This window comes from Hoplias malabaricus, chromosome 9, assembly GCF_029633855.1.
Source record: "Hoplias malabaricus isolate fHopMal1 chromosome 9, fHopMal1.hap1, whole genome shotgun sequence".
NCBI classification, from domain to species: Eukaryota; Metazoa; Chordata; class Actinopteri; order Characiformes; family Erythrinidae; genus Hoplias; species Hoplias malabaricus.
Window position 1 is genome coordinate 12,422,133 of NC_089808.1, and position 23,410 is coordinate 12,445,542.

General features: G+C 38.0%; 2 protein-coding genes and 1 non-coding gene across 5 annotated transcripts; 2 read left to right on the forward strand and 1 right to left on the reverse strand.

Moving 5' to 3' along the window:
• Positions 1–4,890: 4,890 nt before the first annotated feature.
• LOC136707528 (regulator of G-protein signaling 20) lies at positions 4,891–11,595 on the forward strand. The gene is made up of 5 exons (XM_066681656.1): positions 4,891–5,012; positions 7,036–7,217; positions 8,781–8,861; positions 9,374–9,608; positions 10,154–11,595. Exons 2-5 carry the CDS (start codon positions 7,039–7,041, stop codon positions 10,346–10,348), a joined length of 690 nt encoding a protein of 229 aa, XP_066537753.1. The 5' UTR covers positions 4,891–5,012; positions 7,036–7,038; the 3' UTR covers positions 10,349–11,595.
• Positions 11,596–12,904: 1,309 nt separating this feature from the next.
• On the reverse strand, positions 12,905–23,404 carry lypla1 (lysophospholipase 1). Of its 3 annotated transcripts, XM_066681702.1 has the most exons (10): positions 22,076–22,621; positions 19,284–19,780; positions 18,114–18,145; positions 17,949–18,014; positions 17,033–17,080; positions 16,860–16,930; positions 16,682–16,755; positions 15,416–15,517; positions 14,756–14,929; positions 12,905–14,613 (listed from the first exon to the last, which is right to left on the reverse strand). In XM_066681702.1, the coding sequence occupies exons 4-10, from the start codon at positions 17,993–17,995 to the stop codon at positions 14,560–14,562; spliced, it is 570 nt and encodes a 189-aa protein (XP_066537799.1). In that variant the 5' UTR covers positions 17,996–18,014; positions 18,114–18,145; positions 19,284–19,780; positions 22,076–22,621; the 3' UTR covers positions 12,905–14,559. The 3 variants fall into 3 exon arrangements, with proteins under 3 accessions (XP_066537799.1, XP_066537800.1, XP_066537798.1); XM_066681703.1 differs by lacking the exons at positions 19,284–19,780; positions 22,076–22,621 and adding an exon at positions 23,387–23,404; XM_066681701.1 differs by lacking the exon at positions 19,284–19,780 and having other exon boundaries at positions 12,906–14,613; positions 22,076–22,626.
• On the forward strand, positions 22,603–22,674 carry trnaa-ugc (transfer RNA alanine (anticodon UGC)). Its single transcript has one exon. It is a non-coding gene; the product is annotated as a tRNA-Ala (tRNA).
• Positions 23,405–23,410: the final 6 nt, after the last annotated feature.

Sequence of the window (23,410 nt, forward strand, 5' to 3'; positions counted from 1 at the left end):
TAGTATTGTCGGACTTCACATTCCGTTAAGAATATTGTGAAGAATGAGTGAGTGAATTTGTGGGGTATTTCTTATAACCAGATTATTAATCAGGCCTGTTTAACAGGAAAAGAGCTGGGGGACACCGCTAATGGTCTGTACAGAAACATGCTACTGCCCTCTAGTGTTGCCATCACTCTTTTAAGCACAGTTGTTTAAATTTCATGAAATGTTACCAAGTCATCACTGTGTGCACAATCTTGTTTTCTAGAAAGTGGAAAACTATACATATGTCATTTCATATGATAAACAAAAGGTGATTCATTTCATATCCATGATTCCTCCAAACATTTGATAAAATGCCCCCCAATGTGACACTCAGACCTATTAACACAGCATTTTATCAGCAATTTTGAAAAACATTAATAGTATTAATATGGAACAACTGCCATTATGAAACATTTTTTACTTTACAAATAACAACAATGAGTAAGCTGCTAATAAACACTACCTGGCAATGGGGAAAATAACTAAAAAGATAAATTATCTGTTTTTTTACTCTCTTTTATTCATTGCATTCAGCCATTAGAAATTCAAACTCCTATGAGCTTGAGTTGTGGTACTTCAAACCCTGGGTAAAAAAAATCTAAACTAAACTCAACTCAAAACAGGAATTTGGTAGAAGAAAGAAGCCATCATTTTTAGAGTGTACCCTCTCCATGCAAATGGATCCAGGTGTTTGCGCAGTGATGTGTGCAGTTGTTTTTTTTTTATTATTATTTTTTTTAAATTAAATCAAATCAAATCAAATCAAATTTATTTATATAGCGCTTTTTACAACTGATGTTGTCACAAAGCAGCTTCACAGAATTCCAGTAAGACAAGATTTGACATGAAATGTAAAGACAAATGTAAAACCCTCAAGTGAGCAAGCCAGGGGCGACAGTGGCAAGGAAAAACTCCCCCAGCTGAGGAAGAAACCTTGGGAGGAACCAAGGCTCACAAGGGGTGACCCATCCTCCTCTGGTCAATCTACTGGTGATGATAGTTAGTAGTCCATGAGAACTTCAGTGTAGGGACAGCTTCAAGGCACTTGGTGGTTGCTGGAGCGTGGGCAGCTGGTCTGAAGCGTGGAGGAGGATCTCGACAGTCATCCATCAGTGTCCAGACAGACAGGTGGGCAGTCGTTTACTCGGAAAGATGTAAAGGGATGGAATTAGTTTTGAACTGTTTTGTGTTTGTAAAGTAGAAAATATGAAAATTTCCAGAGTGTGGCTAATGACTCCGGCAGATCTGACTATGACAGCATTAACTAAAAGGAGAGAACCAGAAGGACACACAGACACGGGAGCATCCTGAAACACTGGCATCCCTCCGCTCCACCGTCAACAAACCTGAGTGATCGCGAGAAGCGGCGGGACGACAGCACCAGCGTCTCAGTATACTATAATTCCCTGTGTCCATGGACCCCCCGGATCTGCCGCCTTTATCTATGGGGGAGCATTAGCTACCAAAAGATAAACTAAACAAATGAGTTTTTAGCCTACATTTGAAGATTGCGACTGTGTCTGAGTCCCGAACATTTTTTGGAAGATCATTCCAGAGTTGGGGGGCTTTATAAGAAAAGGCTCTTCCTCCAGCTGAGGCCTTCTGAATTCTGGGAACATTTAAAAATCCAGTATTCTGTGATCTGAGTGAACGTGGAGGCTCATAATAGGAAATTGTATCTTGAAGATATTCAGGAGCAAGCCCATGTAGAGCTTTATATGTTAATAACAAAATTTTGTAGTCAATGCGGAATTTAACAGGCAGCCAATGAAGTGATGATAAAACTGGGCTGATATGTTCAAATTTTCTAGTTTTAGTGAGGACCCTAGCTGCAGCATTTTGAACTAGTTGAAGTTTTCTTAAATTGCTGCTGGTGCATCCTGACAGTAGTGCGTTACAGTAGTCAAGCCTTGAAGTAATAAAGGCATGTACTAATGTTTCTGCGTCCTGGAGGGATAAGGCATTTCTAATCTTAGCAATATTGCGAAGATGTAAAAAAGCTGTCCTAGTGATACTACCTATGTGTTGATCAAATGATAAATCCGGGTCAATTAAGTCAAATTAAGATCATGATGTTCCCAAATGTTATGAAGGACTGGCGCCCCCTCCAGGATGTATTCCCACCTTGCGCCCAATGATTCCGGGTAGGTTCTGGACCCACCGCGACCCTGAAGTGGATAAGGGTTACAGACAATGAATGAATGAATAAATGAACTTCCTAATCCCAATGCCAAATGTCAACCACATTAAAAGTAAGTTACCCTCACCATCTCTTAACAGCATTAAAATTAGATTTCCATCTCTCACTCTTCTAAGAATTCAGATTTTTCTTCAAATATATGGGTCCTTATCAAATATCAAAAAGAAGGCTGACTCATATTAGCTAAGCCTCCTGGATATTAATACAGTATTTGGCATTTCTGCTATGTACACTCCATGTAGGTTTCATATTTATGCTTCTTTAATTAAACAGATGGTATACAGTTTAGCAGATGTAAAGGAAGTCAAAATAAGTAAGCTCTGGGTCAAGGAATGCCTCTTAAATACATCTAAGGCTTGAAAAAAGTATCAAAATTACAATGTAAAAGTGTGCAATTTTAAGACTGAAAATGCTGTAGTTTTCATTACAGCCTATAATATCAAATAATTTAAATCAGAATCTGAAATATAACAATTTAAATTTAGAGCCAAGACTGTGCTGGATACATGACAAAAACCTAAATGAATCCAGCACACAGAATAAACACTAAAATCCTTGGTCTTCTTGGTTATAAAACAAACCTGGACCCCAATTTATAGCGATTTAAAAAGCAATTGTCATCAAAAACATCACAAATATTTATCCTAAAGTCACCATTGAAACCATAAATAATACATTTGATGGGCCTGTTTATAAACAGGAAATAAAAAAATAAAAACTTTTCCTGTAACTGTTTCTATAAAATTTAATTTTATATTTTAAATTAGCAGGAATGCTTCAACCTTTTAATAGAATAAAAAACAATTTTTTTTCAGATGTTTGTTTCCCCGTTAAATGCTGCAGCTACTGCTTATTTCCAATTTTACTGTTCTGACCTTACTAAGGCTTATTTATGGAAAGTATCTTAACTCTGTGTTATTATCTGCCACTGTAATCATTGGTGAGACCTCCAGGAAGGATCCATTAAAACACGAGTCCATGAGGCCTTTTTAAGGTACATTTATAATGTCTGTGATCATATAAAGACCATTTTTTAAAATAATAATTGAATATAGGACATTTTCCTACTGCTCATTCCTTACAATTTAAAAACTTCTTATTCGAATTTTATGACAGATTTATAAAAAGCACATTAAAATAACACATTTATTAAAAATATTAGAGGAGATCCAGATTTTTACTAAAATTTTGGACATAATACAAAGATCTTTTAATATTTTATTCATTTAAAGTTTAAGACTGTCATATCTCAGGGTTAAAAATTATTAGAACATATTAATATTTTCCCACCTTCTACCATTCTGACTCTTTTGGTTTTATTGCTTTGCTCTAAGTGCATTTAACTTGGAAGGAACTACAGAGGTCTCTAAAATTTCTTTGTGTAACATGTTTCTGTAGTGTCCATCACCTCTACACTACAGTTTCCAATCACATTCTGTTAGAGAGAGAGAGAGAGAGAGAGAGAGAGAGAGAGAGAGAGAGAGAGAGAGAGAGAGAGAGAATATCTGTGAGTGGCGGGATAAAGGATTACAGCAGACTTTCTAATCAAGTGCGATATCATTACACTGAATTCAATTAAAGGCCTTTAATTTCACATCCTTTTTGAGCCTTACAAAAAAAAAACATATCATTAACACACAATTGACACATTTAAGAAAGAAAAAATAAACGCTCAAAACAAAAATACTGTTTAAAAGATGGAAACACTGTGTCATTGATGCAAAGCACAATAGTACCCCCTTGTGGAGCACCTCCTAAAATGATTGAGTAAGTTTATTTTTAGGGAATGGCCACATTTTTTTACTCTGTTTTGCCATGATAATGTGTCAGTTTTTTTCTTTCTTTAATGTTTTATTGACATCTAGATATATTTATTTCATGATAGAAAAAACAAATGTACAACTGAGATAACAAAAAATGCAAAAATAAACAGTTATATAATTCATTTATATCCCCATTTAGCCATCATTTAAAACATCATCTCCCTTATTCCATTTACAAATATAAAAGTTATTTCTAAGAAAATGTCCCCTAATACATGAACTATATGCAGTACATGAATAATATCCAGTTAGTCCCTGTCCTTAACCCCTCCCACCTTTCCTCCACTCCCCTGCAGCTTGAAGCCCTAATTCACAATTTGGATTGGTTCCTTAGGTTTATGACATCAGAAAGTCTAGCTTTCTGAATTTGCCCCTCTAAGTCTGTTTTTGGAGCACTGCAGAGTCAGAGCACAAAGGTTCAGTCATGGCACTGAGTGTTTATTTTGATAGGTCAAACAAATTCAAGCACTTGATTTTAACAAGGAGGGACTATAATGTTGATTCTGTTGTTGCACGCCATGGGATCGCTATCAAATTATTCAATTGTCTCGAAAAAACATCATAAAACAAATACAATTGATTGTTATCCCTGTGAATGTAGTAAAAAAAAGATATACAAAGCGACGTCCTTTTAGGGCTTTGGTATAAAACCGTAAGCATTTAAGTCAGTCCCTATCTCCGTGTGCACTGTCATTATGTAACTACATCTTGTGGACATATGGAAGCACATGGGGCTGCTGAGCTTCTCTTGTTTTTGTTACTCTCAGGGGACGGTGGGTGCTGCGCATGCGCGCGGAGGGGTGCCGCGGACTTGAGCAGAGCGCGCAGAGGCGGAGGAGGAGGAGGAGGAGGATGAAGGTTATGATGGTGATGAGGCTGAGGATGAGGATGGGATTGAGAATGATGGGCGTGTGAGCCGCGCACGCCAGGAGCGATTCACACCGCGCGCCAATGCTGAGACGGTAAGTGTGTGAGACCAGCGCGGGTGATCTATACGGTGTTTTCAGTGAAGGAGCGCGAGCTGGTGTTCATGGAGGGATGGAGGGACGGATAATTCCAGCTACTCGGTCGTTCGTGCTCGAATAACGAGGACAGAATTAACATTACCGCAGCTAAATTAGAATGTCGGGTCGGTAAACACTGCTGGTGTGGAATATACAGAGCTCCAGCTTCATGCAGAGCCTTGAACCGAGGGCCGTTGTCTGTTGGAGATGTGCTGCTATGCATCATGGCGTGCTTTTCCAATTCAGTGAATTTGGCTTGGATTTTGCTAGGCTGGATATGGCCCTTTTTTGCACACAGAGTCAACGTGTTTCTTTTAAGCAGCAATGAGGCATATTATCAAAGTATAGTAATGAATAGAACATGATGTGTGTGTGTGTGTGTGTGTGTGTGTGTGTGTGATGTTGATGTGGTGTGTGCTCAGGTGCTGTGTTGTAATTGATCTCAGTGGATTTGACTCATGACTGCATGCCTTTTGCGTATTGTGGCATGCAGCCCTCTGTCTGCCCCAGTCCCACTGGACATCAACTTAAATTAATTAAGAATGTTACAGCTTTCAGTGAATGGCTGGACTAACTGTAGTACATGCACCCGTGTGACCACCGGAGCAGGTGAACTGAGGCCGTGTACCTTACACTGTTACTTTCATGCAAAGAGGTAATGACTTGTCTGTACTAAATAACTTTGTCTTTTTAGTGTTGCACTGGAGCTATGGTGCTAATGTAGCGAACATTTAGTCAGTAGAAGTATAAGTATGTAGGAAGTAGAGATGCATCGTTATGAGAATTTAGCCTTAAGAGTCTTGTCAGGGACTCAGTCATATAGCTTAGTGCACTTGTCTGAGCCAGGAATCTAACACCAAATTGCTGCATGAAGAGTCGTGGTGTTACCTAATTTAGTATACCAACAAGGACATGTTTACTATCTAAAATTTGTGTCTATAGTTTTGCTCCGGAGCTATAAAGCTAATTAAAATGTGCAAATGAAGGTAAATGTAGAGTTAGGATTGTGAGGAATCTTACTGATACAGCATTAAATGGTCTCAAATTGACTTGCTTATGTGGTTTTTGACAGTGTGTTATGCACTCATCTACAGAAACAATAAAATCATGCAAACAAGTCAGGTTTCATGATAACTTTTGTCCCTTATTTAGATAACTGTATGGTAGAAAGTATCAGAAAACACATTAGTCTTGTAGCTCCAGCAGAGCTAAGAAATAAACTAAGACACTATACATGTTAGCTGACTGGCTACATATTTAGTAAAGGGGTAGTTGTATTTAAGTTTACATTTTTGGCAAGTCATGGCTTTAAATGCTGAAAATTGTAATTTTGTAAGCGAAGGAATAAATAATTTCCAAAATGTTATTCCTCAAAGACGGCTCTTTGATAGCTCTGGAGACCTGGATGCTGATATTTCAAACTTACAGAGGAGAAAAGTCATCAAACACAAAAGAGACGCAAAAAAAATCTGGCCAACATTAAAATGTTAAAATTTTTCAAGCATCAAAACTGAGAAGGGTCTTAGAGTTGAATGAAAAATGGTTGTGATCCTGTCTTAGTTCTGTCTTAGTGTTTTTAACCTCAGCAAATCTGGGCCCAGTGTGAGACATTACTGAGATCTCCACTAAAACTCAGTGCGGACACACAGGTGATTTTTCCTCGGTTCTGATCAACAGGAGACCGCGGCAAACGTCTCCACTTTCTTTCCATTGGATCACATTCGTTGTCTAAGAATGGCTACAGAGAAATTAATTAAAAATTTTCCCTTACTGTGGATAAACCGAATGTTACTATAATGCCATTTTATTCCTTGCAGTTTTGGGCTGTTTCTGTTGGTCTTTCATTATGAAATGTTCACACAGTATAAACAGTAGCTGGTGTGAAAAAAAAAAACAAAATGAAAAGTGAAGGTTTGAGTTGATGACATGATGAAAAACCTTGTTGATGTAATGGTTGATAAAAGGCTTTGTTGTGCTGCAGCTCATGGGGTCAGAGCAGGTGGAGATGGGGAAACGTCTGCCGCAGGATAACGCTGGACACGCACATATCACAACTCCAAATACACATATGCTGGACAGCGTGAACACACACACTCTGGGCTGGCTCAGTGCTCCTCCAAACGCCTGCTGCTTCTGCTGGTGCTGCTGCTGCAGCTGCTCCTGGTAAAACATACATATATACACACACACATAAACGTGCATCCATAAACACAGCCAAGCCAACTTATTTGAGTGCAACTACAAAAGTAGCCACTCAGTAAACTCAGTATCTATCTTGCAGCATCTGTCAAGTCTGAAGTGTGTAAGAGTACTCTTCTCTATTTAGACCCTTTTATTTCAAAATAAATCGGCAACGCTCCAAAGCACAGCAACAAAAACAGAAAAGCAATTAAAGACATGAAAGGAATTAGTGACTAAATATGAATTGTTTAAAAGTAACCGATAGAAGAATCAATAGAAGAAAAAGATTTTTACTTTTCATAAAAAAACTCTCAGGAAAACTCTCACAAAACTGTACTTAGTTACTACCCACTACACTCACACACACACACAGCCCTGTGTATCTCTGGAAAGCAGACCACACACTCTGTAGTCTACACATTTACAGTCTACAAAAGGCAGAAAATGAACAGAACTCATGAAAGCTCTTTGAAAATGACAGCTCTCAGAGTCTGCATTTAGATCAGTTTATACAGAAAGTAAATACACAAGCACACAGGAATCATACCAACTGAAACAGTGTGCTTTGATGCCTGCAATTTTCCCACAGTTCATTTTATGGGGATAATAATATTGAAGTTATATTGTGTCATATTACACAAAGCAGGATTTCTCAGTTAGTTAGCTAGCTTAAGTCCAGAATCATTTAATATTGGACAGGATTGGCCTTACCTTAAATCTTACCTCTTTCTCTCTCTCTCTAAAAAAATCCTTCAGTTTTCCTCCTTAAGTGAACACATCAGTGGCTTTATACACTGTTTCAAATTTCACAGTGGATGGATCATCAGATATACTCTTTTTATTTTAAGGTACATTAAGGGTTAAGAACATATTTGCCTTCTTCTGTAAAGTTGCCATTGTGGAGATTTTCTTTATGGACAGTGACAGTTTGAAGATTTAAATATCTGGACTGCATTACCAATGTAAAATTGAAGTGTGTTTCTGTATGTATTTACACATTCAGTAACTCAGAATTCAGTGCATTCATGCATATAAATATATCATGCATAATATGGTGATGTATGGTATTAACTAGTTGCAAATACATCTCAGGGAAAATGGTGTATAAATCTCAAAGGTAGATGACATATAAAATATTAATAATGGACATTTTAATAGTAGTCATCAAAAATGCTACTCAGGTTTTAGAAAGGCATCCAACTTCCAACTGAGCCATGTGTAAAACTACTTTTGGCCATATATACTATATATCTGTTCATGGTTTGTTATTTTGCATGCCTGTGTGTGTGGGGTGTGTGTGTGTGTGTGTGTGTATGGGTGTGGAGGGAGGGTCTTGGATTACGCACAGGTGTGCTGGGAGTGTTCATTAAGTTTTAAGACGTTTGCCCTGCAGTCCCAGCGGTGATACATACGTTCAGTCTTGTGTACACAGAGGAATACAGCTTACGCTCAGGTCTCACACATGTGTGTGTTTGTGGTGCTGATAAAAACATGTTGTTGCATTTTAATATATGCGTTTGTGTGTGTGTGTGTGTGTGTGTGTAGTCTTACTGTGCGTCCTTCAAAGAATGAGAGGATTCCAGAGAGGACCTCAGAAAAACAAACCGAGTCTGAGGTAGAGGAAGTGTGAGTAACACATCATTCCCATCTACTTCTGAGAATCCACATACACATACACTTTGCAGGTCTTTCAAGACCTCTGCTCAAATTACAAATTATATTGTTTTGATTACAGTGTTACAAAGTAATGTGCCATGCCATTTTTTTCTGCACATTTTAGTGAAAAATTATTCTTCAAAAAATGGAGTCAAAAATAAAAGTCATTTGGTGTATGATGCAAGTCTGTTTCTGAGTTTTACTGCAGCCAAAAAAACAAAGAAATTTTGATCTCATCAGCATTTTCAACGAGAACCTTTAAACATTGTAAATCCTGGTTCCTATAAATACTAAGAAAACTATGAATATTAGATAATATTAAACAAATATCAAATTGAAAAGTGCAGTTCTGTGTATAATTTAAAACCTTTACACCAATTATTTAATGTCATTGTATTTTATGGTATGTACAAATGGTATGGTATGTAGGAAATAGTACAGAGATATACTCTAAAAAGTGGTTCCTGTATTTATCTGTACAGGCGGGGTCCCACACTTGAGGACGTACGTTCCTGGTCACAGACGTTTGAACAACTCATTAAAAGCCCTCATGGCCGTGCGAGTTTCAGGCAGTTTCTGAAGACGGAGTTCAGTGAGGAAAACCTGCTGTTCTGGCTGGCCTGCGAGGAGCTGAGGAAAGAAACCAACAGAACTGCAGTGGAACAGACTGTTAAGCAAATATACGAGGACTATATCTCCATACTGTCACCTAGAGAGGTGTGTCCACACACACACACACTCAGAAAGTACTACCCTATATGTGCATAAGCTTTTAGACATCACTCTAATCCATGAATGTTGATGTTTTCATTTGTACACATTGTGGAGACAGATGCCCAGTTTTTATAATCTCTAAAGAGAGAAAAAAATGAAATGTGATGCTCAGAAGCAGCTGTTCACAAGCATAGGGCATCATGCTCGAAGACAAGTGTCAGCTATATGGATATAAAACCCCCCAACACTGGGGCGTGGAGCAGTGGAGCAGTTTGCTCTCGAGTTATGGAGCTACATCCATTACCTTTGGGATGAGTTGGAGTTGCATTTGTGGTTTAGAATGAAACACTCAACATCAGTAACTGACCTCACTACTGTTCTCACAACTGATATCAAATCCTCACACAGATTTTCCAGCTTCTGATTTAAATCCTTCATAAAAAAGTAGAAACCTTGCAATAATGTGAAATAATATATTTGAATGCTTTTGCAAATTTTGGGCACCCTTGTTGCTCACTCGACTCTTTTTCTGTGTGCTGTGTGTCTAGGTAAGCTTAGATTCTCGTGTGCGAGAAGTGATCAACAAGAACATGCTGGAGCCGACCTCACACACTTTTGATGATGCACAGCAGCAGATATACACACTCATGCAGCGAGACTCCTATCCACGATACATCAGCTCCAGCTTATACACAGACCTTCTAAAGAGCTTGGAAGAACCTCAACCACCCAACGAGTCCTAACACACACACACACACACACACACACAATTAAATCTTTGATACTTTCAAATGTTTTAAAAAGCCTACAACTGCCCGAGTCCTATTTAGTTCACTCACAACACACACACACACACTTTTAAAAAGAACATGAATATCATCAGTGTATCTCTAAACTAGAAGTGAGTGCATTAACATACACACCAGTAATACGGACTAGAGCAGATTAAAGCCATTACCAGATTTTAAAAATCCAGTAAAAGACCAGTAAAAATGTATTAGATTTTCTTTATCTGCGCTTCTACAGAAGAAGAAATGGGTATAGATTTTTTCCATGTGAAACTAACACTAAATGCTTTTGTAAAAATGTAAAGGATTTGAAATGTGGCAGATGACCCCATTCTTTTCATATAACGTCCCAAATAAGCCTTCACAAAATATCCTGTATGTTAATAAGAAGACTGCAGCAAAGCATTTGTTTCAGGGCATGTGCTGTGGTGAGATCAGTGGCAAGTTACTTATAAAAACAATAAAGGTGCATTTCATTTAGAATAAAAATTTGATTACCATGTGACTCATGTAGACTCTGAGATTTATTAATATAACACTGAAGTAAATACATAAACTGTCTAATGATTACATGCACCCAAGGTCCCTTAATCATAACCTTACAAAAGATTCTACAAACATCTACAGGCTGCTTAATCAGAGAGCTTTCAACACCTTACATTACCTTACACACTGAACCCAGAACGCCCTCACTTTACAGTGACCCTATGTACTGTAACGTCATTCCTGTGTATTTTTATATCATTTGGACCCCACTGAATGATTTAGTTGTTGCCTGAAAAGGGAAAATGTAGTGTTATGGTTCAGTTTAGAATTCTACAAAAGATATGAAAATATATTTGAATATTTATCTGCCTTAGATGTGCAAAAAGGCACTGATAATGGCAGATGCATACTCGTGCCTTGCTGTAAGTATAGAGGATCTAGATTAGCTAAATATACTAGTTTAAAAACACATTACACTATTACACTATACATCAAGGTGCTTTCAAATGTAATACAACAGATGAAGTTACAAGTTTTATTTATATAAAACTTGTATATACATATACATACATACATACATACATACACACATTTTAGCAAAAGCTTAAATATATCTCCTTGGACCAACTTTTGTGAGCTCATATTTCTGACTGCATGCATGTTTTTGAAGTTCAGAGAATGCATTTGATAAATTCACGTGTGTATACCGGGACAAACTGTATAAAGAGAGATGAATCAATAAAGCACAACTATTTCACAATGATTCTGAGTTTAGTACGTGTTTACAAACTTCAGTCTGTCTACACACAATAGTGCAATAGTAGGCCCAAGGCTTAGGGAGGGGCCTACAATTTTATTTTCAAAATTGTAAGCTCATTAATAAACAAAACGTAATTTTTGACTCACCAGTTTACTTCCACTATAAATACACACAGATTCCTGGTGCCTGTTTCATCATAATGCAGCTCATCCATCATCCATTTTTTAAAACTGAACACTCATAACCTGCAATATATAATTAATTAATTTATTAAATGATTAAATCCCTACATTCTCATTCCTGTTAGTCACAGTAATGTATATAGAAGTTGTTTCCAAGACGAAAGCTCCCCATACCTTAAAAATGCCATAAGTGTAAAATTATTTTCACCTTCATCCAGTCTTCACTTACCTATGAATATGTGAATTATCCTGCCTCTGTTTCCACCCACTTCTCTGCCGTTTATCTGCAGCTGAGAACCCAGCTGGAAGGTTGCTGGTTCTATCCCCAGGACCGGCAGGAACATCCATGGCTGAAATTCCCTTGAGCAAGGCACTGAACCCTCAAATGCTTCCTGGGTGCCGGGGATGGCTGCCAGCCGCTCTGGGTGTGTGTTCACAGCCCCTAGTGCACTAGTGTGTGTGTATGTGTGTGTGTGTGTGTTCACTGCCACAGATAAGTTATATGCGGGAAACACATTTCATTGAACAATGAAAAATAATTAATTAATTCATTCATTATCTGTAACCTGGATAAGCAGTTACAGATAATGAATTAATTATCTGTAACCCTTATCCAGTTCAGGGTCGCGTGGGTCCAGAGCCTACCTGGAATCATTGGGCGCAAGGCAGGAATACACCCTGGAGGGGGCGCCAGTCCTTCACAGGGCAACACACACACACATTCACTCACATCTACGGACACTTTTGAGTCGCCAATCCACCTACCAACGTGTGTTTTTTGGACTTTGGGAGGAAACCAGAGCACACGGAGGAAACCCACGCGGACACAGGGAGAACATACTCCAACTCCAACTCCTCACAGTGAAAAATAATTGCACATTATTATTACATTATGCCACTGACTGAGAATTATGACATTATGACACTGCAGAGAAAGCACAAGCTACATCAAATATCAGATAAACTATTGTCCTACTTTTTTTTGTACATTTTAAAAAGCTGTCTTTTCAAATGCATGTCAGAGAAACAAATTCATAGACATTAACCATTTGCTTTTTAATACAGACAGTGCCTTTGATGCAAAGCATTGAATAACAATCCATTGAGTCCCTAAATATGTGAGTGAACAAAATGAGTTACTTATAAGCCAAATTCATGCCATGCTTCTCATGTAAAATGCTGACAGAAATGGCAAATGAACATAAATGAAAGGTAGGTGTACCAGATTACATAACAACAAGGGGTCACACCATATTTGATCCCTGGTAATGACACTGCCATCAAGTCATGGGAGTCCAAAAGCGTTGGCCTTGCTCTCTACAGTTGCGCAGAATGACCTTCCATGGCCTTACACCATCAGTTAGAGTGATGCTAGTCAATGTGGCCATCATTTAGTGGACATAACACAGCTGAGTACTCAATGTTCTCCTCTAAGTTTGCTTTTTTTTCCTTCACTCGATTTATCCATATTTAATGGGTATGTTTATTTCTCCAACTTCGTTGTCTTTGTTTTTGCTGTTTAATCTCATCTTTGCGCTCCCATATAACTGTGGATCAAGCACTGTGATCAGAGAGACTTGGAGAAGGAAGTGGGACAGTTTTGATATGCCTGCTATCTAGGCAAGATGCAGCACAAAATCAGAACGTCTTGTTTTCTTCCCATGATTTCTAAAGACAAAACAGTAACTGGATTGTTATATTTCAGTTTGTGTGCTAATGGACTCAAAAAGTTTGTTTTTTTCATTAACTTCTCAGGATAAGCGTTTAAAGTCAAAATGAGGTTCATGGAATTGAATATATATAACAGCAACATAAAACTATATTATTATTTTTCAGAACTAAAGGTACTGAAGATGTACTGTGGATGATACCACCCCAGTGACAGTGTTTATATACACACTCGCAAGTATGTTATGACAAACATAGCTGTTAGGATGCTTTCAGTCATTCATTGTCTGTAAGTGCTTGTCCAGTTCGGGGGCGGGGCTACTCTGAATCACTGAGCACAAGGTAGGAGCATACCCTGGGGGGGGTGCCAGTCCCACACACACACACACACACACACACACATCTATGGACACTTTTCAGTCACCAATCCACCTGCCAACTTTTTTGGACCATGGGTGGAAACCCGAGCACTCGGAAGAAACCCACGCAGACACAGGGAGAATACACCAAACTCCTCACAGACAGTCACCCAGAGCGGGACTTGAAGTCACAACCTCCCGGTATGCATACAACATAAAAATGTAGTCAGATATATAGATACATATGTAAACATCTCAAACCCTCCTTACACAAAGACCAAAGTGCCATCACAATGCATTATTCATTTATTTTAATTATATCAACTTGACATTAGGAGCCCTTAATCCCCAACCAAACACTGTTTGATATTCAAATGGCTTTGTAATATTTGCTAATGCCCTACAGTTTGGACTACTGTGTTTCATGAGCCCTACAGTAGTCTGAGAAACTGTTTTTGAAGGGTGATGACCAAACCTTAGCCTGAGCAAGAGGTTACTGTGTCTAATGGTAAAAGATTCTATGGCAACATGTTCGTGGCTGACTCTCAGGATACAGTCCCGAATGGTTCCAGTTAGGATTATAATTAAATGTTGATAATACTTTTATTTAGTCAGAGTATGGGAGTGTTTGGCTGTGTTCAGTTCAGTCAGATGAAGAAGTAGTAGTCTGCCATTAACGATCAGTACATGTGATCCATTAGGCTTTACTGATTAGTTGATCGGTGGAAGCTGTTCCTCTATGAATTGTTTTATATCCATCATTTCCTGTAGGGGGTGCAAAAACAAAAAGTTTGAGTCATACAACTCCCATATGCCACTTCAGGAATGCTATTTAATCTATAATATTTAACCTTCAAATAAATCCCAATGCTGAAAACAACAGTGCAAGACTGAAAAGGCAGCAAACCTCCGGGCAGGCGCTGTGAGGCATTCTGGGATACGTTTTGAAGGTGATGTTGTTGGGATTCAGCATGGACTTGAGTTTCTCCACCGTAAGACAACCGAAGATCAATGGAACCAAAGGATCTGCCTCCCCATGGCACTGTAATACTGCTATGTCCTTATTACTGCCAATCACTGACTGGAGAGAGAGAGAGAAAGAGAGAGAGAGAGAGAGAGAGGGGGGAAGAGGTAAGATTTAAGGTAAGGCCAATACAACACAGTACTGTGGGTCTGAAAGAATGTAGAGCTCTCAGCACACTGTTTCTAAGAAAAGGAAAAAGAAAAAATGTAAAGTATTCGGCCTAGAAAATATATGGCCATTCAAGGGTGATTGATTTGTTTGAACTTGTAAATCTTGTAATCTAAACTTATATAATTAAATTTAAATTATAATATACAACTTTAAACTACACTTTAATCTAAACTTATAATTACGTTTATAATTAATAATATATAATAAACTTATATATATAATTATGAGACACAAAACCCTCTCATAATGTTAACCATAGTAACCAAAACCATTTTTGCCTTTTCAGTTTTAAAAGCTTAAATGTATATTTACAATTAGGGCATTCTATAAAATGTATGAAAACAGACACAGACAGAATCAAGAACAATGTACCTTTGACAATGAGTTCCTTAGAGGAAGCCAGCAGCTCAGAGAGACAACACCTGCAAGTTTCTGATGAGTAGTTAAAGCTGTATAAAGAGAAAGTGCACCACCCTGAAAATAAACACACACACACACAGATACTAATATATGTTAATCTTATTAATAATGAAAAGTACCCCCAGTACCGCATGTGTTAATAAAACTTTAACTACAGCATATTAATCTTTCACCTATGTTCTGCCTCAAAAGGCATACAAGTCATCACAGAACATCCCAAAAGCCTATTTTCCACAGTGTGAGAAAGCATTTTTCAAACTGATTTCTATCTGTTATATTTAGATCACTGCTGTCAGGACCAAACCTTTTAACTCCAGAAAATGGAAGATAATGGAAGAAAACATTTTTCAAAAGATTTTTGAGAATTTCAGTTGGTCTGTTCATCATCACAAAACACTGTGTTAAGAGCAGAGATTATTTTCAACTTGAGCAAGAAATGAAAGTGAAAAGCGTTATAAATATTAAAATAATTTTTAAATACAGGGTCGTATTTAAAACGTCGAGTCGTAAACCGATTTTCGGTGCAAGTTGGAACATACGTACATACTGTACGTAAATAACATGCCGTAAGCACTTATCCTATCCTAACACCTATCCTCCTCGGTCCCGAGCCGCGTAACCGTGTATTCTTCTGCCGCGCACACCAAACACGAAGTACTCGTTACGACGTTTACAACGCAAAGTCGAAACAAGGCTTCATACAGTAAATGGGAGATGTGTCGTAACCACGAAACATCGTAACTCAGCACTGACGTAACCCGAGGACCTCCTGAAAATAAATAAATAAACGAATGAATGAATGAATGTTATTGTAATTATATTGAATATAAATGTATTACCATCAATGAATAACAACCTTAGGGTTGTCATCCATGGTAAAACAAAAAAAACCTACACCACTGTGCTGTTGACACATTACCACAAATACAGTCCTCTGGAAAACCAGTCCCAACTCTAAAAGAACAAATTATTAAGATTTGCACTTCCATTTACAAGTACATTGATTGAAGAACCAGAAGCTTTCCATAAATGTGCTTCCCTTTTTATTCACTGACAGCTTCTCATTGGCTCCTTTAATATTAAAAATCAGTTTCTACAAGTCAGCAGGTTTCCTTTTAGTTTTAGGACAGGAGAAGTGCATTAAAAGTTTCCATGGTAATAAATTGTCCTCTGCAGAAGTGGCACATAAATATAGTTTTGTGTGTCTTTTTTTCATACCTGAGAAAAGCCACCCAGTATGATGCGATGAGATGGAATCCCATTCTTGACCTCCTGATCAATCAGTGCTTTAACTTCACCAGTAAAAAACCCATTTGAGACATTTATTAGATACTCAACTGATTTTTAAGCATTAAAGCATTTTTAATATTTGACTCAATATTTATAATGTACATACTGCTCTCTGCAGCTTTTTTGATCCCCGTCTCGTCCTCCTCTGCATCAGGACTCAAACCAATGATGTCAAACCTGAGAGTCAAGACACAATTTGGAGGCAACAATTAATGAGATTACAGCTGCCTTTGAGGTAATGTAGAGAAAGAATAATATAAAAATAGGTGTGAGACTCACCAGGAAGGCATTGCCATATTCATGTTGAGGCTGACTGGCATAATCGGGCTGTAGCAGTGAATAAGAGACAGAAAGATAAAACAAAACCAAGCATGTACACTGCACTGATGTACAATTATATGGAATCTCCACTCATACGTTTGAAATAAACGTCTTCTAATTTGTATATTTTATTTTTAAATGTGTAAAACAATGAAATAGAATGTGGAAATAGTGTAACATCACAGATGTCAAGTAGCAGAAATGCTTCTCTCCATCTCAGTCATGTACATTTACAGCACGTAATCTTCTTTGTGTTACTGACACACCATTCTGTATTTAACTCTTCGTTTTATGTTATTTTATTGTGTTGATTTACCCTGATCTAGATGCTTTAAATCTACCTGCTTTCCACTAAGTATGTACAGGTTCATGTTTCACTGTGAGCTACTGTGTATCCAAAGAAATATTCCTTGGATGTGTAAACATATGAGGCTAAAATAGCCTGATTCTATGCACCTAACCACCAAACTGCTCACCAGGCGCCAAGGTGGTTGGCAGCCCCCTGCTCCAGTTGTGTGTGTTCACTACCCCTAGCATGTGTGCAGAATTGTTCTCTAGTGTGTTCATTACCGTGGATGGGTCAAATGCAGAAAAGTAATTTCCCTAAGGTGATGAATAAATGTGTTTCTTCTTCTTCTAAACAAATGAGCATCATTATAATAGAAGTATCCTCAAATTATCATTCCTTAATACTATTTAAAAATGCTTTGATTAATGAATGCAATGCTTTTATCACAGCTTGACTGGTATAATTAATATGTTATTACTGAATAAAATAAAAATATTGGTAGGACAAACTAACTCAAACTTCAGAGAGGAAGGGGACATCATATGAACAGTGTATATTGAGTGATAATAAGATGATTTTACATACGCATGTGGACAAATGTATTTCACATGCGGGGTCCTAATCCCAGCCATAGCTTCAGCCCAGCCATGCCTGGTAGAAACAAGAGCAGGTGATAAGTACAAGTAGGGAAGGTGGTGTGAAAACTTAAATCACTTAAAAATAAAGAGCTTAAGTGAAGCGTGTTCTTACCCCGTGTCACCAAGGCCATGGAGGAAGATCACCTGGAATTGAAGAGCACTGCCATGTCAGTGTGGCTGAAAGGTTTGGGGAGTTTTTGGGAGCAACATTGCACAAAACTGATTATAGAGAGGACCATTTTCTTTAGGTTAAGACCTGTTTGTTTTAGATTAGTTAGTTGTCTTAAAACAAGTTAAGACAACACTGTTTATGATGTAGTCTGATAAATACTGAAATAGGTTAATAATAAAAAACTATAGTTCTCATGACTTGAAAATTGTGATGGAAATATAAGGATGATTCACCTTCTAGCCGTATGTGTCAGTCAGGCTAATTACTGTTGTATTATACATCTGTGTACAAGCTGGTCCTGGAGTGTCTGGAAAATCTTAGCGTTTAGTTTTTCTCTGTTCTAACGAACCCTCTTCATCTCAGGGTTAATTAATGAGATGATTAGGTGTAACAGGTGTGTTAGAGAATCCAAAACACCAATCTGTGCAGGACCAGGCTTGAAAAACATTGGTGTCTGACATCATACAATTACAGAATGACATTGTATCCATGGTTTCAAAGTGTGTACAGCATTTGAATTAATGTACAGCTTTCTACTCTGTGTAGGGCTTAATCATCAATCATAATTCATTTATTTATCTGATTTGAACAAGTGGAAACCTGCAATCTTCATTATTTGGCCAACAATCTGTGGACACCAGCTCATCCAACATTTCTTGTAACATTAAAGATATTAAGGAATTTGCTTGAGCAACCCTCTACTCTTCTGAAATGGTTTTACACTAGAGCTTGGAAAATCTGAGTGCTTTGATCATTGAACTAAAAGGATTATAAAGGCTTCAGTTTTGGGTTGTTGTGGTTGTGTTTGTGGTTTGTGATCTAGAACTAATCATTCAACATCAGTACCTGACCTCACTACCAGGGCTGTTCAGTACCTTCTCTGTATTGATATAATTCACTAATCCTGCAGATAATCATTAATGACTTTCTTAATAATTAATAGTGGTTCTATGAAGTGATACTTTTGAGGTTATATAAAGAAAACATTATCTCATTTCGATCATCGGTATTATTACAATTACTACAAAAAACTATTATGTTTAATATCTTGGATTTCAAGATATTAGTCCTTCATCCAATAGCCCAAAGTAAGCCCTGAGTGATTTTTACCTGTTCCCAAATTTGAAGAAAGATCTCAGTAGACAGTGATTTTCTGGTAAAAGTGATAAATTATAATTTTTCGAGTAAAGACAATATTGTCAATGTCCAATGAAAAACATGCCAATTTTTTTTTTTTTTGCACATCACATCATCTGAACCCAGCAGCTGTCCTTCACATTGTGTAACCATTTCATGATGAATGGACAAATAGAAATGTTCCAGAATTACTTGGAATATAATCTTTTTACATTGACTTCCACTACAAGTTAAGGTTTTTTCTTCTCCTGTAAAGTTGTTATTTTAGATCACATGTTTTTCATTGGACAACAACATGCGTTTTATTTTTTAGGGAACTTAAAAGTTAACTGGGGTTGCATGGTGGCGTGACAGTTAGTGTCACTGTCACACAACACCAGAGTCCTGGGGTTGTGGGGCTGAGCTCTGCTTTGGGTGACGGTGAGGAGTTTGGCGTGTGATTCTGGGTAGATTTTGGACCAACCATGAACCTGAAATGAATAGGCAATTTAAAAAATCTAAGAATGAAAAGCTAATTCCTAGATCAAATCAAAAAAGGTTAGAGGTTAAAAGTGACTACACAGAAAAAAGAAAAAAGTATGTATTTTTCTTCATACATATACAGGGAACTTATTGAAATCTCCTCATAATGTTCTCATAGCTGAATCCATCAAATGCTTATAACTAGGACGTACTATTCATCAAAAGCCAATATAAAGCCTTGCCAGAAGCAACGGAAGAAGGTTCATGCAGCAAAGTGGGAATAAACTCTCAGATGATGTTATTAGACAGTAAGTCAATTGTGAGATAGTAATGAGGCAGTAAGTCATTACTTTATGATCGCAAGTCATAATTATGAGATTTTAAGTCATTATAATGAAAAAAACGTTCTCATTATCATGAGTTACATTATAAAGACTCAGTGATAATTATGAGATATTAAGTCATATGTCACAATTATGATATCTTCTCTGGCCATTATGAATTTCTACATGGTTAGATCATTTTGCTGGTGTCAGGAACAGTGTTACACACAAACCACCTGAGCCTAAGTATTTGAATACAGGTGCTGGTCATAAAATTAGAATATCATGAAAAAGTTGATATATTTCAGTAATTACATTCAAAAATTGAAACTTGTATATTATACTCATTCATTACACACAGACTGATATATTTCAAGTGTTTATTTCTTTTAATTTGATGATTATAACTGACAACTAATGAAAACCCCAAATTCAGTATCTCAGAAAATTTGAATATTAATTAAGACCAATACAAAAAAATGATTTTTAGAAATGCTGGCCAACTGAAAAGTATAATCATGAAAAGTATGAGCATGTACAGCACTCAGTACTTAGTTGGGGCTCCTTTTGCCTGAATTACTGCAGCAATGTGGCGTGGCATGGAGTCGATCAGTCTGTGGCACTGCTCAGGTGTTATGAGAGTCCAGGTTGCTCTGATAGTGGCCTTCAGCTCCTCTGCATTGTTGGGTCTGGCGTATTTCATCTTCCTCTTCACAATACCCCATAGATATCTATGAGGTTAAGGTCAGGCCAGTTTGCAGGCCAATTAAGAACAGGGAGACCATGCTCCTTAAACCAGGTACTGGTAGCTTTGGCACTGTGTGCAGGTGCCAAGTCCTGTAGGAAAATGAAATCTGCATCTCCATAAAGTTGGTCAGCAACAGGAAGCATGAAGCACTCTAAAACTTCCTGGTAGATGGCCGTGTTGACCTTGGACCTCAGAAAACACAGTGGACCAACACCAGAAGATGACATGGCACCCCAAACCATCACTGACTGTGGAAACTTTACACTGGACCTCAAGCGACGTGGATTCTGCGCCTCTCCTCTCTTCCTCCAGAATCTGGGACCTTGATTTCCAAAGAAAATGCAAAATTTACTTTCATCAGAGAAAATAACTTTGGACCACTCAGCAGCAGTCCAGTCCTTCTTGGAAGTGAGACGCTTCTGACGCTGTCTCTTGTTCAAGAGTGGCTTGACACAAGGAATACAACAGCTGAAACCTGTGTCTTGCATACATCTGTGATTCTTGAAGCACTGTTTCCAGCTGCAGTGCAGTTTTTGTCAATCTCCCCCACATATTTGAATGAATTTTTGTTTCATAATCCTCTCCAGGGTGAGGTTATCCCTATTGCTTGTACACTTTTTTCTACCACATCTTTTCGTTCCCTTCGCCTCTCTATGAATGTGCTTGGACAAAGAGCTCTGTGAACAGCCAGCCTCTTTAGCAATGACCTTTTGTGTCTTGCTCTGCTTGTGTAAGGTGTCAATAGTCATCTTTTGGACAACTGTCAAGACAGCAGTCTTCCCCATGATTGTGTAGCCTACAGAACTAGACTGAGAGACCATTTAAAGGCCTTTGCAGGGGTTTTAAGCTACTTAGCTGATTAGAGTGTGGCACCAGGTGTCTTCAATATTGAACCTTTTCACAATATTCTAATTTTCTGAGATAATGAATTTGGTTTTTTTTTATTAGTTGTCCATTACAATCATCAAATTAAAATAAAGAAGCACCTGAAATATATCGGTATGAGTGTAATGAATGAGTATAATATACAAGTTTTACTTTTTGAATGTAATTACAGAAATAAATCAACTTTTTCATGAAATTCTATTTTTATGACCAGCACCTGTATTCTCTACCTGGTACAGGTAAACTGGAGGTACACAACTAGGCCATGAACTGAAACATTCTCTCTCTCTCTTACGTACACACACATATATATATATATACACAAACAGTGATACAGTCGGACTCACCGCGGCGGTTGCTTTACGAGCTGCGGGCACTATCGCGGGCAGCGGCGCTGACATGTTGTTACCGCACATACACCGCCCCGGAGCTTCACATTCAACACGAGAAACACGTACCTTTCACACAGCTACCGATCAAAACCGCACACACACACACTCACACAAGGTGTATCGCCGTCACAGAGAGCGGACAGTCCCGCTCTGTTCAGGGTTTACACACAGTAACCGGGATCCCTCTCGGAGCTGACGGACAGCCGCTTCGTGACCCTTCACCATAAAGAACAGCGAGTCCGACTCATGAACCGACTCCCTCGAAAGAATCGAGTGAACAGATTCAAAAGCCCAATGAATCTAACTTTCGTGTAGCTTCATCCTCACCAATCACTCAAAAAAAAATTCGAAGCACAGTCTCCCCGTCAACTCAGAAACTGGGAGATTCCTCTCTGAATTCACATTAATTAAGCAAACTGAAGCTACTGAAAGTTTAACCAATTTCTAAATTCTATTGATGTACACAGGAGTTTCTCCGTGTAGGGGATGTAGCTCAGTGGTAGAGCGCATGCTTTGCATGTATGAGGCCCCGGGTTCAATCCCCGGCATCTCCACAGGAAACATATCTTTTAATAAAAGTTCATAACGTAGACACAAAGACGCTACACAAAGACTTAATTTACCACGGGACACTATAACGCCACCTCACAGTATCCAGCCTAAAGTTTCTCTTTGTAATAATTAACCAAGCTTTGCTTGTTCATCTATATTCTCCAATTATACAGAATGGAGCCTAGTTAACTGTTTTCATGTGCCCAGTTAGTTTTAAATCCGTTTCTGATAACTCTGCAACCTGACTGGTGAAATCGACACAAATACTGACAAAACTAAACGGTTTTTACTGTATTCCTTGGGCTGTATCAAAAGTGCTTCCCTTCTCACTACCTAGCGCACTTCTTATGTTCTAGAATAAAAGTCCCTGGGAACTGAAAAATAACTGCCATTATTTTCTTAAATGTTGCATATTACACCAGCCAGCACATCTTCATTAGGTGTAAAATCATTTAAAGTCCAGATGAACCTTTAACCTATCCTAGTCCCATCACTGACCCCGAAGAGCATCCATAAAGTTTATGTGTTTAGGGTGTGTTGGTTGGGATTACTAAAAGTTGCAAAGACAACAACTTCTGTGTTTTAAAATGAAATGTATCAGGAATGTGGTCATACAGGTTTCGTAAATAATAATAATTTTAAAAGTGCTCTAGTGTCCATCCATTATCTGTAAGCGTTTATCCAATTCAGGGTCGCGGTGGGTCCAGAGCCTACCTGGACTCATTGGGCGGAAGGCAG

Coding starts and splice junctions, on each gene's coding strand:
- LOC136707528 (XM_066681656.1), top strand. CDS start 7,039: ATGGGGTCAGAGCAGGTGGAGATGGGGAAACGTCTGCCGCAGGATAAC. Junction 7,218..8,780: donor TGCTGCTGCAGCTGCTCCTG/GTAAAACATACA, acceptor GTGTGTGTGTAG/TCTTACTGTGCGTCCTTCAA. Junction 8,862..9,373: donor GAGTCTGAGGTAGAGGAAGT/GTGAGTAACACA, acceptor TTATCTGTACAG/GCGGGGTCCCACACTTGAGG.
- lypla1 (XM_066681701.1), bottom strand. CDS start 22,144: ATGTGCGGTAACAACATGTCAGCGCCGCTGCCCGCGATAGTGCCCGCA. Junction 17,081..17,948: donor AAATACATTTGTCCACATGC/GTATGTAAAATC, acceptor TCACTGCTACAG/CCCGATTATGCCAGTCAGCC. Junction 15,518..16,681: donor TACTGGGTGGCTTTTCTCAG/GTATGAAAAAAA, acceptor GTTTATTTTCAG/GGTGGTGCACTTTCTCTTTA.